We start from the raw sequence: 14,164 nt of genomic DNA, 5'->3' as shown, positions 1-14,164 counted from the left end.
CACTGGCCGGCTCTCCCCTTACTACTGACAGCAGCCAGAGAGGGCGCCGCGGGGGAGAGGTGGCGCCACAGGACTGTCAGGGTAAGGCTCGGCGCCACAGCAGCCCCGCTGGGCTCAGCGGCCAGAGCTCTCGGATGTGGTTTGGGCCAGTCCAGTGATGGCTCTGGGTGTTGGGAAGTCCGCGCACCCCGCATTTCCTCACTTTCCCTGATTAGCTCACTGCTTCTCGGACCCTCTTTCCCTCCTCTTGTGGGCAGTAGGGTGACGCATCCAGGCTTCAGGACAACCATCCACTCTCAGAGTTTGTCACCATCACAGTCACGTGCAGTATAGGAATCCTTACCAGCGTTTGGTGACGAGACCAGGGGTGTGGTATAACAATACGCATGTGTAGTAAGCTCCCCAAATGAGCAGTGAGCATACATGAATCAGGAGAAAGTGTGCACAGTTAGTACTGCCCTTGATCCTGTAATTGGTCACAGGACTGTAGTTGACATTTGTGACATCCTCCCCGCCTCCCTCCACACTTCCCTTGTCCTCAGAACCTCCCTTAACTGGTTTTTACCTGCTGGACCCAAAGCCTCATTGCCGAAGTGTTCTTTTTTTAGAAACCATTGTCGCAAGGTCCTTTACTTCCCTTACATGGAAACACCGAGAGAGACCAGAGAATCCCTCTGGATCCCAGGCTTAGTCCTCTGTCCCCACTGAGTAGCATTCTCCTCAGATTACCCAGAATCAGTGTTGTGTCCCTCAGGGGGAGCTTATCCCCCCTTAGGGTCCAAGACCGTCAAACCAACAAAGCCCAAATTTTCCAGGCCTGGAATAAAAAGATTCTGTGATTGGGTTGTTGAGTGTAATACTGAGACGTGCCAGCCCCCACTCCCACGCCTCTATCCTCAGACCCATGTATTCTGGCTGTGGGGGAGTCGGCACCAGGTAACGGCCTCTGGCTAACGGCATAAAAGTCATCCTGGAAGACAGAACCCCATTCCTTCCCCATAGCTGAGTCCTCAGGATGCCCAGCTGCTTCCTGGTGGGGGCTGATGTAGTAAGAACAGTTCCTTCCATGGATACAAGCCCATTGCTCGTGAATGTCCTTTGCTGTGATTTGGGTTCTGTGATCAACAGCTATTTGTAGAATGTGACCGTGGATGGTGGTGCTGACAGGCATGGTGGGCGTGTCCATCACTGGAATATGAGTTTATTCGAGTGAAGACCGATCTCTGCCCTCTCCATGATGCAGGAGGCCCAGTGTAGTCCACCTGCCACCGGGTGGCTAGCTGGTCCTCCTAGGAAATGCCATCCTAGGGACTCGGCGTTAGCGTCTGTTAGCTGGTTAGGCACTCAGCGGGTAGTTAGCTAGGTGAGCCTTGGGCAAGGCAGGTCTAAGAGTTGAGCCTGTTCTAGCCCCCACCCCTGTCTTGATGGCCCTTTGGTTCATGGGTCCACCAAGCAAGCATGGTGGCTGGGGAAGGAAGCTGACTACAAATACAAGGCATGCCATTTTGTCTCCCTGATCATTAAGAGCATCGCCATAGGGATTCTCGGGGGGGCACCCGTGGATGCAGATATCTTCATAGTCGGTGCCCGTTTTGAGAGGTCTGTCCCCAACCAGACCTTGTCACTAATCCTTGAATCCTGTCCCAGATGTTCAACCATCCAACCAAACTGTTGGCAACTCACCACAGATCAACGTAGATCAGTACTTACGGCCCTACCTCATTCCAGACAAGTGGGTAACCAGAGGTGCAGCTCAGAGTTCCACTCAGGCCTGTCCTCCGTCACTACGTAGGTGTCCTCAGTCACTGGTCACAAAAAACACTTGATGCCATGCAGCAGGTGTCCGTTGAAAGAGCCACCTGTTGACGCAGTTTACCTTCTGCACGTGCGTACACTCGCTCCTCCACGTGCCATTGCCGCAACATGATGGACGGCGGCTGCACACGGCCGACCTTAAGGCCGAGCGGGTCAGACCACTCTGTTGTGGGACGCTCAGGCTGCATGGTCAGCTCGGCCTGTGATACACGTTCAATCTGCTAAGTCCAAGCAACAAGTAGGAGCTGTTTCTAGAAAGGAGAATGAATGACATCTGTGGAGGAGGACATAGATTGGAGTTGCTCTGAAATCCTGGAGCTCTGTGCTGTTTCTCTCCTATTGGCCCTTGCTAGAGTCTCTGTTAAGCATCCTTGTTTGCCACGGACACTTTGGATCATAGGATCTGAGTGGTAGTGCAGCGTGTGACAGCCCGAGCTTAGGTCCTCCTTGCAACCAGGAGCCGTATGGTGCTTCTGGAGGTGGGTCGAATTAACACACTCAGATGTGGTGTATGCTACTTCCCAAACCCAGCAAGACCTCTCAGGCATTGTGCCTCTTTTTACGTAGTAGGTGGTGTGACTTGCAGCCATTTGTCCTTCACCTTGAAGAGGATATCCTGACAAGCTTCAGATCCCTGAGCCCCCAGAAACTTCATCGAGTTGGGGGCCCGAGCTTCGGGGACTTTATTTCTCCTGCTTTGGTTCACTTGTCTTATTAAAGCCTCTGTAGAATTTACTGCTACCTGCTTACTGCATCGAGTCAGCAAAATGCCATCAATATAGTGGACCAGAGTGATGAATGATGGAATATCAGGAGTCAATATGTATATAGACTTATTATAGCAGAAAGCAGAATTAATGTAGCCCCTGAGATTGGACAGCCCCTGGTCCGCTATCATTCCCGCAGATCTGCACACGCCGGACAGGTGAATTACAAGGGGCTGTGATAGGAAGTATCACTGCTGTATCTTTTAATTCTTTGATGGGGGTCTTACTCTTTGAAATCCCCCAGGAGGGGAGCCTGGGTGGCTCAGTGGGTTGAGCTCAGGTCAGGATCCCAGGGTGCTGGGATCGAGTCCTGCATGGGGCTCTTTGCTCAGCAGGGAGTGTGCTTCTTCTGCCCCTCCTCCCTGCTCATACTCTCTCTCAAATAAATTAAAATTTAAAAAAAAGGGGGGAGGGGGAGGAAGGAAGGTAGGAGAGAAGAGGAGAGGGCGCCTGGGTGGCTCAGTTGGTTAAGCGACTGCCTTCGGCTCAGGTCATGATCCTGGAGTCCCTGGATCGAGTCCCGCATCGGGCTCCCTGCTCGGCGGGGAGTCTGCTTCTCCCTCTGACCCTCCCCCCTCTCATGTACCCGCTCTCTCTCATTCTCTCTCTCTGAAATAAAATCTTTAAAAAAAAAAAGAAGAGGAGAGGAGGAGGATGAAGAAGATGATAAAATAATCCCCCCAGGAACACGTATTGCTTCTGGTGTACTGTCATGGTAAGGGAGATGAAGTTCTAGGCATTTCCACATGGTCCTTCCAACCACAGTAGCCCTCACCTAGTGGATAAAAAGTCAATGTGGGGATCCTGCCAAGTGCCAGGTATGCCCACTATATATACTTAGGAACTGAGGGAATAACCACAGAATGGATCCAACATACTTCCATTAACAAAATAAGAAATTGTACATACATGTTCTGGGCAGACTCTCAGAGCCGGTGCATGTTGTCCTGTGCTCTCCCCCCTCAGCCACAACACCTGGCCATGTGCAGTGAGTCTCCATCAGCCAGAATATCCCGGGTAGAGGGTCACATGGAGGAGAACCTATAGGTGACTGGATACACATGTGAGCAAGAAATAATTTGTTGTTGTTAAAGAAAAGCTATTGTCTTGGGCTGCATCAACAAAAGAATGATATCTAAAAATGGGGGTGGGCCAGATCTAGTCTTCTCATATCCACGGCACTGAACGTAGTGCCTGGTCCACAATATTCATTGCATAAATGACTCTCCTCAGCATGTGACTTCCATAACAAAAGCTCTCCAGCAGAATGTGATGGTGAGCAGAAAGGGGCCAGATCCTGTCCCCAAGGAACTTGCGGGAAGGGAAAGAAGCACTGACAAGTATCTGAGAAATGTGGACAAACACAGGTACAGTGCTCTGGCAATCTTACAGGGCAGTTGGGGGCCTGAGGAAGTGACATTTAGCAAGATAGGGGCCATGGTGGTGTGGGTGGGGTGGCCCTGTTGATTAGAGGATAGCGCTTCAGGCCTGGGGGGCCTGGGGTGCACACCACAGCATCCACCACACTCAGTGACTTCTCTGACACCTGGGACTCTCAGATTCATGCATTAGTACCGGCTCAAGGTCCCAACCTGCAACGGACACGATGACAGTGTAATTCAGAGCAAACCTGAAGCCCCAACCTGAACCAATCTCCCGGGCCTGCCCCAGATCCCCAGCTCCCTGTCTGCACACATAACTCTGCCAGTGAGGGAGGCATACGCCACCTTTTTCCTGGGGAGAAATGTATCCACTTGAAATCTTAACGCACTTTATCCCAACTTGGGAGCTCATGTACATTTGAGACACTCTTAATGCAACAAATTTGTGAAGACTAATAACAGACTGATCAAGAGCTCCATGAGCCCCCCTCCATTCTTTCTCGGTCGGTGGATTGGTCTGCTCCGGCAGAGAGCAGTTTCATGGAGCAGGAGAGTCTCTTTTCAAGGGACAAGAGATGAGCATTCTAGTTGGGGCTCGGTGCTCCCTGGCGGTGCTCCTGGGACTGGTGATTCTCTTGAGCACCCCTGGCCTCTTGTCTCTAAGATGAGAAGGGACAGAGCTTAAAAGGTCGGGAAACTCCATCCCAACCCTGATGTTTGCTAAGTCTAAAGAATTTTTTCTCCCTGCTTCTCCTGATGGTGATAGCAATCAGTCATGAAGGGATGTCAATGCCAGCCGCTAGGAGGGGGAGACGGAATGTAAATAGGTGGCATTTTTGTAGAATGTTCAAACTAGAAAAGACTTCAGCAGTGGTCTCGTTGGGCTCCTGAATTATTCATTTGGCAACTATTTGACACCCTGAATCGTGCAGGACTTATACTGTTCTGGGCACAAGGGAGCGAGAGACCTGTTCTCACGGAGGGGACACACATACGGCAGACTGTGGTAAGCACTATGTAGCTGAGAGAGGCTGGGGGCCAGAGCGTGACAGCAGGGGCCACGCTGTTCACCCAGGTGGTCAAATGGCTCTCCAGTGAGACCACCTCCGAGCAGAGACCTGAATGAAGTAAGACAGTGAGCACCGGCTGTCAGAGGTAGAACATTCCAGGTAAAAGGAACAGCGTGTCCTTGAAGATGGGGAAATTGAGGCTCAGAGGGACACCTTAGCGAGCTCCCTTCGGTCTGCTGTTGGGTCCAGCCCACGCTGGTTGTTTCCCATTGATTCAAAAAGCCGAGTCTCGCTGGGTATTTACCCCAAAGATACAAATGTAGTGATCCAAAGGGGTACGTGCACCCCAATATTTATAGCAGCAATGTCCACAAGAGCCAAACTATGGAGACTATAGACTCAGAACCAAACTGAGGGTTCTAGAGGGGAGGCGGGTGCGGGGATGGGTTAGCCCGGTGATGGGTATTAAGGAGGGCACGTTCTGCATGGAGCAGCCGCGGCCTGCTTCTCCCGAGGAGCCAGTGGAAAAATTCCTCCTGGTCTGCAGCCAGAACTTTTTGGGCTTTCCACACCAACGGGTTCATGTGGTTTCTCTGCCCTGTCAGGTGCATGACAGCGCATGCTAAAATGGCAGTTCCAGCTTCTCTAGTATTTTAAATTGTAAGTTTAACCTTCTCTGTGGTATATAGTCCAGTGATTAAGAGACAGGATAGTGAGCCGGACTGCCTGAGCATGAATCCTGGTTCTGGGTACCTCTGGGTAAGTTACTTAAACTCCTTAGTCTCCTCTATAAAATGTGGACACTAAGAGTATCCCCTCATAGGATGATTATAAGGGGGGAAAAATTGAGTTAATATATGGAAAGTGCTTAGGAAAATGCTTGGCATGGAGTAAGAATTATATAAATATTTTTTTAAAACCCCAAATCTGAGAGCCAAGCTTGGGGCTCTCTGGGATCTGTGGTGTGTCTTCTGACTCAAAGCCTGTATGTCCATTTCCTAGGATATGTTTGGGGGTTTTCCTTTGATTAGTCTATAAATGAGAGAGTGAACAAAAATTAGGAAGAAGAAACCAGGTATTTTGCTAAGCAGATGTGGGACCTGTCCCTGGCCTGTTGGAAAGAGACCGAATGTCAGCCTGGGTGACCTGTTCCGTTATAGGACCAGACCAGTTGGTTCTCCACCTGGAACCATCTGGGAGCCTAGAAAGCCTCCTGATGCTTGCCCCCCCCCCCATCTTGAGAATCTGATTTAATTGGTCTGAGGTGTGACACAGGCATTGGGATTTTTTTTTACAGATTTTTCCCGCAGGGATTCTCGTGTTCAGCTACGGCTGAGAACAGCTAGGCAGATAGGCTGAGTAAAGAGCCAGAGAAACACAGCTGGAGAGAATCTCTCCTTTGTTCCAAAAAATAATTTGGGCAAGTTTCCAAAATCATATCTGTGAGATTTTTGAAATTTTAAGAAATCAGGGAGAAGGGAAATTGTGGGAGGGAAGGGCTTCTGAGAAGGTGGCATTTGAGCTGAGGTTTGCACGATAGGAGCACCCCCTCGAACCCAGGGGGAAGATGGAGGGAAGAGCATTCCTGGTAGAGGGAACAGCAATGGCAAAGGCCTCAGGGCAGGAGGATGCCAGTGAGAGGGGCTGGAGGGTGGTGGGTGACCTGGAGTGTGATATAGGCTGACTTTGGGAGGAGGCTCAGAGGCCCTTGGAAGAGGTTGACATTTTATTCTGTGTTGAGAACCCACTGGAGGGTTTTAAACAGTGAAAAGACATGATGTAATTGATATTTTTATAAGATCACCTTGGCTTCTGGGGCCGCCTAGGAAGGAGAAAGCCAGAGAGAAGACCACTCCTTCCCAAGTGATCAGAAAGCTGGATAATCCACAAAACTGTACCTTCCCTGAGCCTATCTGTGAGCTGAAGTTGAAGGGCAACCCACTGGCCTGAAGTCTAAGGAAGGCAGGTGCCCCCAAGGAGAGAGGGGACATGAGCAGGGCCACCTGTGGCCAAGCGCAGGGAAGAAGGCAGAGCCACCATGCACATGGGCAAGAGGTCCTCCAGTGCTTTAAAGGATTGCTGAAGGCTGAGCGTGGTTTGGCACAAGAGCACAGAACTTCTGGGAACGTCGAACAAGGGGAGTTGACACCCACTTGCAGGTTCTTCTCCACAGACTTCCACTGGATCTTATAAAACATGTCAGTCACAGAGTGGAGACCACAGGAAGCCTCAGAGGTGCCGGCCTGGGGCCCCAGCTGCTGGAAGTATTCACAGCCCCACCCAGACTCTTCTTCCCTAACAGACCAAAGCTGGGCAAAGGGCAGCAAACTCAGGATTCAGGTGATAAACCCCAGGAAAATACCGTCTAGTCCATCTGGGGGCAGGACACCGTCCCGGGCCTGATCCGTAAGAGAGGTTCCGTTCCTGGGGTGGGGGGAGGGAAGGATCACTGGAAAAGGCTTATGCCCTCTGCCCAGGAACATGGCCTGCCAGACACTGACACAGGATGGCAGACAGCTCCCCCCACCCCTCTGCTTGGCAAGCACCAAGTAACATCGCCTACCACGGACAGAAGGCAAAGAATGGAGAAAGACCCTCTTTAGGCAGAGGCACGCAGGGACGGAGGGCACAGTGGGAATATTACAAACCCTGCCACCCCCTGCCACCAAGAACATGGTGACCCCAGGGGCATTTGAATCCAGCAAGGCACGAGAGGTGAGCATACAACAACTAGACGGAAACTCAGCTCCGCTCACAGCTTGGTCGGCTCGACCCCTCACACTGACTGCCTGGCAGGAGAGCCGGCATACCTGTCCCCCCCACACCCTCCTTCCTTCAGCCTGCCTACTGTCCCACGCGGCTCTGGCATTCGTTAAAAAGATTACCACACACACGCGCGAGCAAGTAAAAACAACCCATTGCCAACAGACAAATCACTCCACAGAGCCAGAGTCAGAGGTGGTCTGGGTGTTGAAACTATTAGGCAGGAATTTTTAAATAATTAAGATTCAGATGTTGAATTCTCTCATGGAAACTGTGGGATACATGCCTGAATAGAAGGGGGGGGGCTTCAGCAGAGAGATGGAAACTATGAGAGTCAAATGGAAACTCTGGAAGAAAAGCCCATGTAATTGAGATGAAGGCCCATCAGTAAGCTCAGCACAGCTGAGGAGTGAAGCAGTGAACTTGAAGGTCAATAGAAATTACCCAGACTGAACCACAAAGAGAAAAAAAGAATGGGGGGAAAAACCCCAATAAAATAATAGGGCACCCGAGCTGTGGGATGATAGCAAACAGTTGGAAGAGATAATGAATGGCATGTATATATATATATTTAATAATGAAAGACACCAAGCTACAGATCAAAAAAATCTCAGCGAACCCCAAGCAGGCTAAGTAAAAAACAAACCTAACCCAGGGCACCGGGTGGCTCAGTTGGTTAAACGTCCAGCTCTTGTTTTTAGCTCATGTCATGATCTCAGGGTCGTGACATCGAGCCCCGTGACAGGCTCCATGCTGGGCGTGGAGCCTGCTTAGGGTGCTCTCTCTTCCTTTCCCTCTGCCCCTCCTCCCCTGCTCATGTGTGCTCTCTCTCTCTCTCTCAAAAAAACAAAAAAACCCTAACTCAAACAAAAAGTCCTAGATAGAACATATTCTAACTGCTAAAACGATAAGAAGGGCACCTGGGTGGCTCAGTTGGTTAAGCGACTGCCTTTGGCTCAGGTCATGATCCCGGGGTCCTGGGATCAAGTCCCACATCGGGCTCCCCCTGCTTGGGCTCTCTCTCTCTCTGTCAAATAAATAAATAAAATCTTTAGAATAAATAAAAAGGTAAGAAAAGGAGAAGGAAATGAGGGCACAGATTATAAAGGAACAAAGAGAGGAATCAGAGTAGATGTCAGAAACTATGCAAACCACGGATAATAGAATAATGTCTTTAAAATGCTGAAAGACCTGGCAACCCCAGTCTATACCCAGGAACAAAAACATCTTTCAGAAACGCAAGAGAAATAAAGACTTTTCCAAACAAATAAAAATGGAGAGGATTCATGTCCTGCAAGGACAAGGAATAAAGGAAGTTCTTCAGACAGAAGGAACATGTTCCCAGACACTTGGCTCTACACCAAACAGTGAGGATTTCCAGAAATTAAGGTAAACATAAAAGGCATTGTTTTTCTTATTTTTAATTGCTCTGAAAGGTACTGAACTTCTAAAGCAAAAATAGTAGTGATGTATAGAGAGTTGATAGAACATGTAAGGAAAATGCGTGAGAACGGCAGCACAGAAGCTGGGGGGCATTGAGAGTATACTGTTGTAAGAGTCTTATGCTCTATGCAAAGTGGTATATTATTATTGGAGGGTTGACTGTGATGAACTAAAGACGTACCATTAAAAAGATTTTAAGAGGCATAGGGCGCCTGGGTGGCTCAGTCGGTTGAGCGTCTGCCTTTGGCTCAGGTCATGATCCCGGGGTCCTGGGATTGAGTCCTGCATGGGGCTCCCTGCTGTGCAGGGAGTCCGTTTCTCCCTCTGCCTCTGACCCTCCCCACTCGTTCTCTCAATCTCTCTCTCAAATAAATAAATACAATCTTTAAAAAAATTTAAGAGGCATAAATGAAAAGATCAGGTTTCAGAGAAACAAAGAGTAGAATGGTGGTTAGCAGGGTGGAGGGGTGGAGGCGGGGAACGGGGTGGGGGAGAGATGCTGGTCAAGGGGCACAAACTTCCTGTTATAAGATAAACAAGTTCCGAGGACCTAATGTACCACATGGCAAACAGGGCAATAATACTGTATTATCTACTTCAAAGTTGCCAAGAGAGTAGATCTTCGATGTTCTCACCACCAAAAAGGCACGGTAATTCTGTGATGGGATGGAAGGGTTCGCTAATGCTATGAGGTCATCGTTTTGCAATATGTAAATGTATCAAATCATCACATTTTACATCGTACACTCACACAATGTTATATGTCAACTATATCTCAATAGAGCTTAAAAGAAAAAAAAGATCGGTGTTGCCACGAATAGGGAAAGGGCTGGGTTGGCAAGGTACGGCCCGCGGTTCAAATCTGGCCCGCTACCTGTTTCTGGAAGCCATTTTATGGAGCACAGCCTTCCCTGCTGGCTACTGTGGTGGGGACCGGGTAACTGTCCGGCCAAAATGGTCCACAAAGCCCAAGATACTGACCCTCTCATCCTTTCCCGCAGAGCTGGCTGAGCCCCGGGCTAGGGGACAGGGTGGGGACAGATCGGCCAGGGGGCGCTGCGCACTCACCCGCGGGAGCCCTGGCAGGAGCCTGGCTCCGGGGCTGTGACGAGTGACAGGAATCAGAATATATGTTGGAGATACAACCAACAGAATTTTATCCGGAGCACGGATAAAATGGACAGTATTTAGAGTTTCTCATTTACGATCTACCAAAGGGATCCGTGTCTTAAAACACACACCCACACCCACACCCATACCCACACACACAACAAAGAACAATTGAAAAACTGACAAAAACCAAGATTATTTTTGTCTGATGGCTGCCAGGGTCGGGCGCTCAGCACCCTGCATTTTCCGCAGACCCGACTCCCCTAGCACTACCAGAAACATCCCCCAGAGTTCCCCGGGCTCGGATGGGCAGAGCTGGAACACTGCAGAAGAAATAGAAACCCGCACACCCTCCAGGCGAGCCTTCCCGTCTAAGCGGCACCCTGGCGGCTCCCAGATGTGCCCTTACCCTGTCAGCGTGCGGGACATCCACCCCAGTTACAGGCCTTTAGTGTCAATCCTGTCATCGGATAAGCTACTCGCATGGGCTTGGTGGCAGGAAACACTGCTGCCTGGGTGTTGCCATTTGCCATGTGGGGCTGACTGAGCGACAGATCGGACATGAGTCTTCGGCAGACATACTTTAGAAGCCCCAAATTCCCGTGTGAAGCCCTAACCCTCAGCTCCCTGGAATGTGACCTTGTTTGGACATGGAGTCTTTACAGAGGTGATTTGAGTTAAATGAGGCACGGGGGGCGGCCCTGATCCAATAGGACTGGTGTCCTTATCTAAAGGACATAATTAGGCCCCAGACTCAGAGGGAGAGAAGACGCAGGCCAGGCCGAGCCGAGCGGCCTGGAGCAGATCGATCCTCACGGCCCTCAGAAGGAGGCAGCTGCTCGCGCCTTGACTTCAGAGGGCACACCTTGAGAAGCAGGGGACAGTGACTTTCTGTCCTTTAAACCACCCTGTGTGTACTACTTTGTTACAGCAACCCCAGGAAAGCGAGACAGCCTGTTAGCCCGTGGAGGGTGGACAGATGATGCATCAGGCATCCCGTCTACACCTCCCAAAGTGTGTTGTGTGAACCTCTGGTATATGTCGCTGTGCAAGGTAATCTTGCATGGCACAGGATGACATCATTTTATTTCACTTACTCATGTATTTATCCTACTGTGTAAATGCTTCTAAGAATCATTATGCATTTTAAGTGCGACTAAAATATGGATTTCGATGCCACTAACAATAGAAATATCAAATAAAATGTGTGGATGCTCAGATATTACTGTTTAGTGTTACCACTCATAAAATTTAGCGTGCGCTTAGAGTAGGGCTAGAAGGAAAGGGGATTAATACAAAGAAGAATCTTAAGCCACTCACAGTGCAGGTTGGTGGCTAGATAGGACCAAAGGTGTGTGCAAAGAGCCTCGGGCTTTCAGAGCGGCTGGGTGCCCTGGGCTCAGCCTGCCCCTTCCTGTCCACGCCATGCCCCACCACACACACACACACACACACACACAAACACACATGTGCGCACACACGCACGCGCAGAATTGCACTATGCTTCCCCGTGCGGCACCATGCCTAAGGAGGCTCGGTGGAGAAATTGTTTTGTCAAAGAAATGCAGGTGAGCCCAGCCCTCCTGGAGGACCCCCACTGGTGTCCCCCCACTCTGGCTGTCCCTCTTAAATGAAAGCGGGCCGCAGGGCCCCCGCTGTGTACCGCTGCTTCCCACCACGCACAGGTCAACAAGCTCAGTGGGTCCAGAGCCTGGTGGGGCGGTCAACTTGCAGGTCCTCGGAAAGCCAGCAGCTGCCTCGTGGTGGAGCCTCGAGCCCAGGGAGGCAGCGGGACAGGTGGGATGTCCAGAGGCATCACAGGGGAGACGCGACCAAAACCAGGGATAGGGAGGAGTGGGCAGCCGGGGAAGGTTTTATTTCTAAAGAAGGGCTCTTGGGGGCTGCGTCCAGCAGGCGTGATGACTTCACTGCAGGTGTGTAGGTGACGGTGACCTGCAGTGGGGACGTGGCAGAAAGACGTGACCGGCCTCCTTCCCCAGCACCTCTTTCCCTCCCTCCCTCCCCACCTCTCTTCCACCCTCCCCACTCTCCCTCCCTCTCCACCTCACTCCCTCCCTCCCACCCTCCCCACCTCACTCCCTCCCTCCCACCCTCCCCACCTCTCCCCCTCCCTCTCCACCTCTCCACCCCCTATCCTTCTCCCCGTCTCACCCTTCCCCCAGGTCACGCGGCGGGGCCTCCCTCCTCGGCGGGCGCGCACAGGACCTCAAGGCCACCGTCGGGGGTGCGGGCGCAGGGCTGTGCGGTCGCAGTCGGGCCGAGGCGCCCCCACCTCCCCGAGGGCGCGGCGTCGGGGGTCCCGGGCGCGCGCGCGCTCTCCTGGGTGGGCTGCCTGCGCTCCGGGAAGCAGAAGCTGCACGTCTCCACCGGCTCTGGCAGCGTGCCCGCGGCGCTTCCAGCTTCCATGCAGTGATCTGCGGGAAGGGGAGAGGGCAACGGCGTTGGCCTTGGCCCCGACCCCTCCTCAACCGCCCTGCACCGAGGGGACAGGCGGCCAGGTTGTCGGGTTCCCGCAGACGGTGAACTGCCCTGCCCGCCCGCGCCCCACGGGCAGCCCCCCCTCCTGGCGCCTCCCTTGTGCTAGGGAGCCTGCCTAGGAGCAGGCCTTCACACCTTGGCTGACCCCCCCCCCCGCAACCCCCAGGGGGACCGCCTCCTCCAGGTTTCAGCCCTGGAAGCCCTGCGCCCCTGCCAAGCCCCTGGCCATCGCCCTACACGCAGCCTCGACAGGTGCTCCACCTCTGGTCCTGATGTTGAACCTCATTTCACCAAGACGGAAACAGTACCGCAGGGATGTGCCCCCCCCCCCCCCCGCTCCAGATAGGGCTGGCAATATGCTGTCCCTTTGGCAGCAGGACCAGTGCTGGGACAGGGGGATGGCCCGCAGCTTGTCCCGCAAGCCGTGGGAGTATGAGGGCCCGTTTCTCGCTCACCCTTGGAAGCCTTGGCCTGGGTCCCACATGGTGCTGCTGAGGGCTGGCAGGAGAATTGGTCCCCTCTCCTCTTGAGGAAGCAGGCCACGGCCAGGAGGAAGCAGCAGATGATTGCGCAGAGACAGAGGCCCAGCGTGCTGTAGACCAGGGCCAACTGGTCGGCACTCAGCTTCAGCCCTGGGGGTGCCCCAAAACAGACGTGAGGCCCTGAGATCCGGAGGGGCCCTTCACTGTCCAGGGCCCTTCTCGGAAGCGTACCCTCCTCTTTCTTTTCCCTCATTGGGCCCAAGCAAGCCACGTGGCCATACCCATGCCCCCTGGGAGGGTGGAGCCCCCAGTCCCAGTGTACTGTCGAGCCAAGATGGTTCCCTTCCTCACCCTGAGGCTTGGCTGGTGTGGACTCTTCTTTGGACTTTGGAGGAAATCAGCCCCCTCTACCCCAGGCTGGTAGCAACGTCTCCCAAGAGCTCAGCGCTGGACACCTCTGGAGCTGGCCCTTGTTGCCGTCTGCTCTTGTCATAGGACGTAGGTTGGGACAGTACCAGAGGTGGATGGATGAATGAACAGACAGAAATCTTGGGAAGCTGTCTCTGTCCTGACCTGGGCCTTCCTTCAAGAGGGGGCCTTCCTGGAGAAGCATCCTTGGAGAGTGAGACGGCTCCAGTTGCTACTGAGTCTGGGAGAGCAAAGCAGGAGGGCCCTGGGGAACGGGAGTGCTGTTCACTCCACTTCTCAGGGCCTCGAGCTTCTGGTTTGGATGCGAGAGGAAGACTCAGCCCTGAGCCAAAGCCCTCCCCTTGACATTTTTCCTGGCCCCTAGAATCGGGGCACCCCCCCTAGGCTCCAGGTGGAAGGACAGAGGGGCCAGAGTTAATCCGCACATGCAATATACTGATGATGTGGACCACCCACGGAGCCTG

The 14,164-nt window shown here is 52.5% G+C and overlaps 1 protein-coding gene across 3 annotated transcripts in view; it reads right to left on the bottom strand.

The window, feature by feature from the left end:
* Nucleotides 1-12,145: 12,145 nt before the first annotated feature.
* TNFRSF13B (TNF receptor superfamily member 13B) overlaps nucleotides 12,146-14,164 on the bottom strand; it is a 32,009-nt gene continuing 29,990 nt past the window's right edge. For all 3 annotated transcript variants that reach the window (XM_078068021.1, XM_078068020.1, XM_078068019.1), the window contains 3 exons: nucleotides 13,245-13,421; nucleotides 12,463-12,725; nucleotides 12,146-12,243 (listed from right to left, as the gene is read on the bottom strand). In XM_078068021.1, coding sequence (XP_077924147.1) covers nucleotides 12,475-12,725; nucleotides 13,245-13,421 — 428 coding nt within the window. In that variant the 3' untranslated portion in view covers nucleotides 12,146-12,243; nucleotides 12,463-12,474. The remainder of the gene's footprint in view (nucleotides 12,244-12,462; nucleotides 12,726-13,244; nucleotides 13,422-14,164) is intronic.

Source organism: Halichoerus grypus, chromosome 2 (genome assembly GCF_964656455.1).
Source record: "Halichoerus grypus chromosome 2, mHalGry1.hap1.1, whole genome shotgun sequence".
Lineage (NCBI taxonomy): Eukaryota > Metazoa > Chordata > Mammalia > Carnivora > Phocidae > Halichoerus > Halichoerus grypus.
The sequence above is the reverse complement of the archived record's forward strand: the minus strand, read 5'-3'. Positions and strand labels throughout refer to the sequence as shown.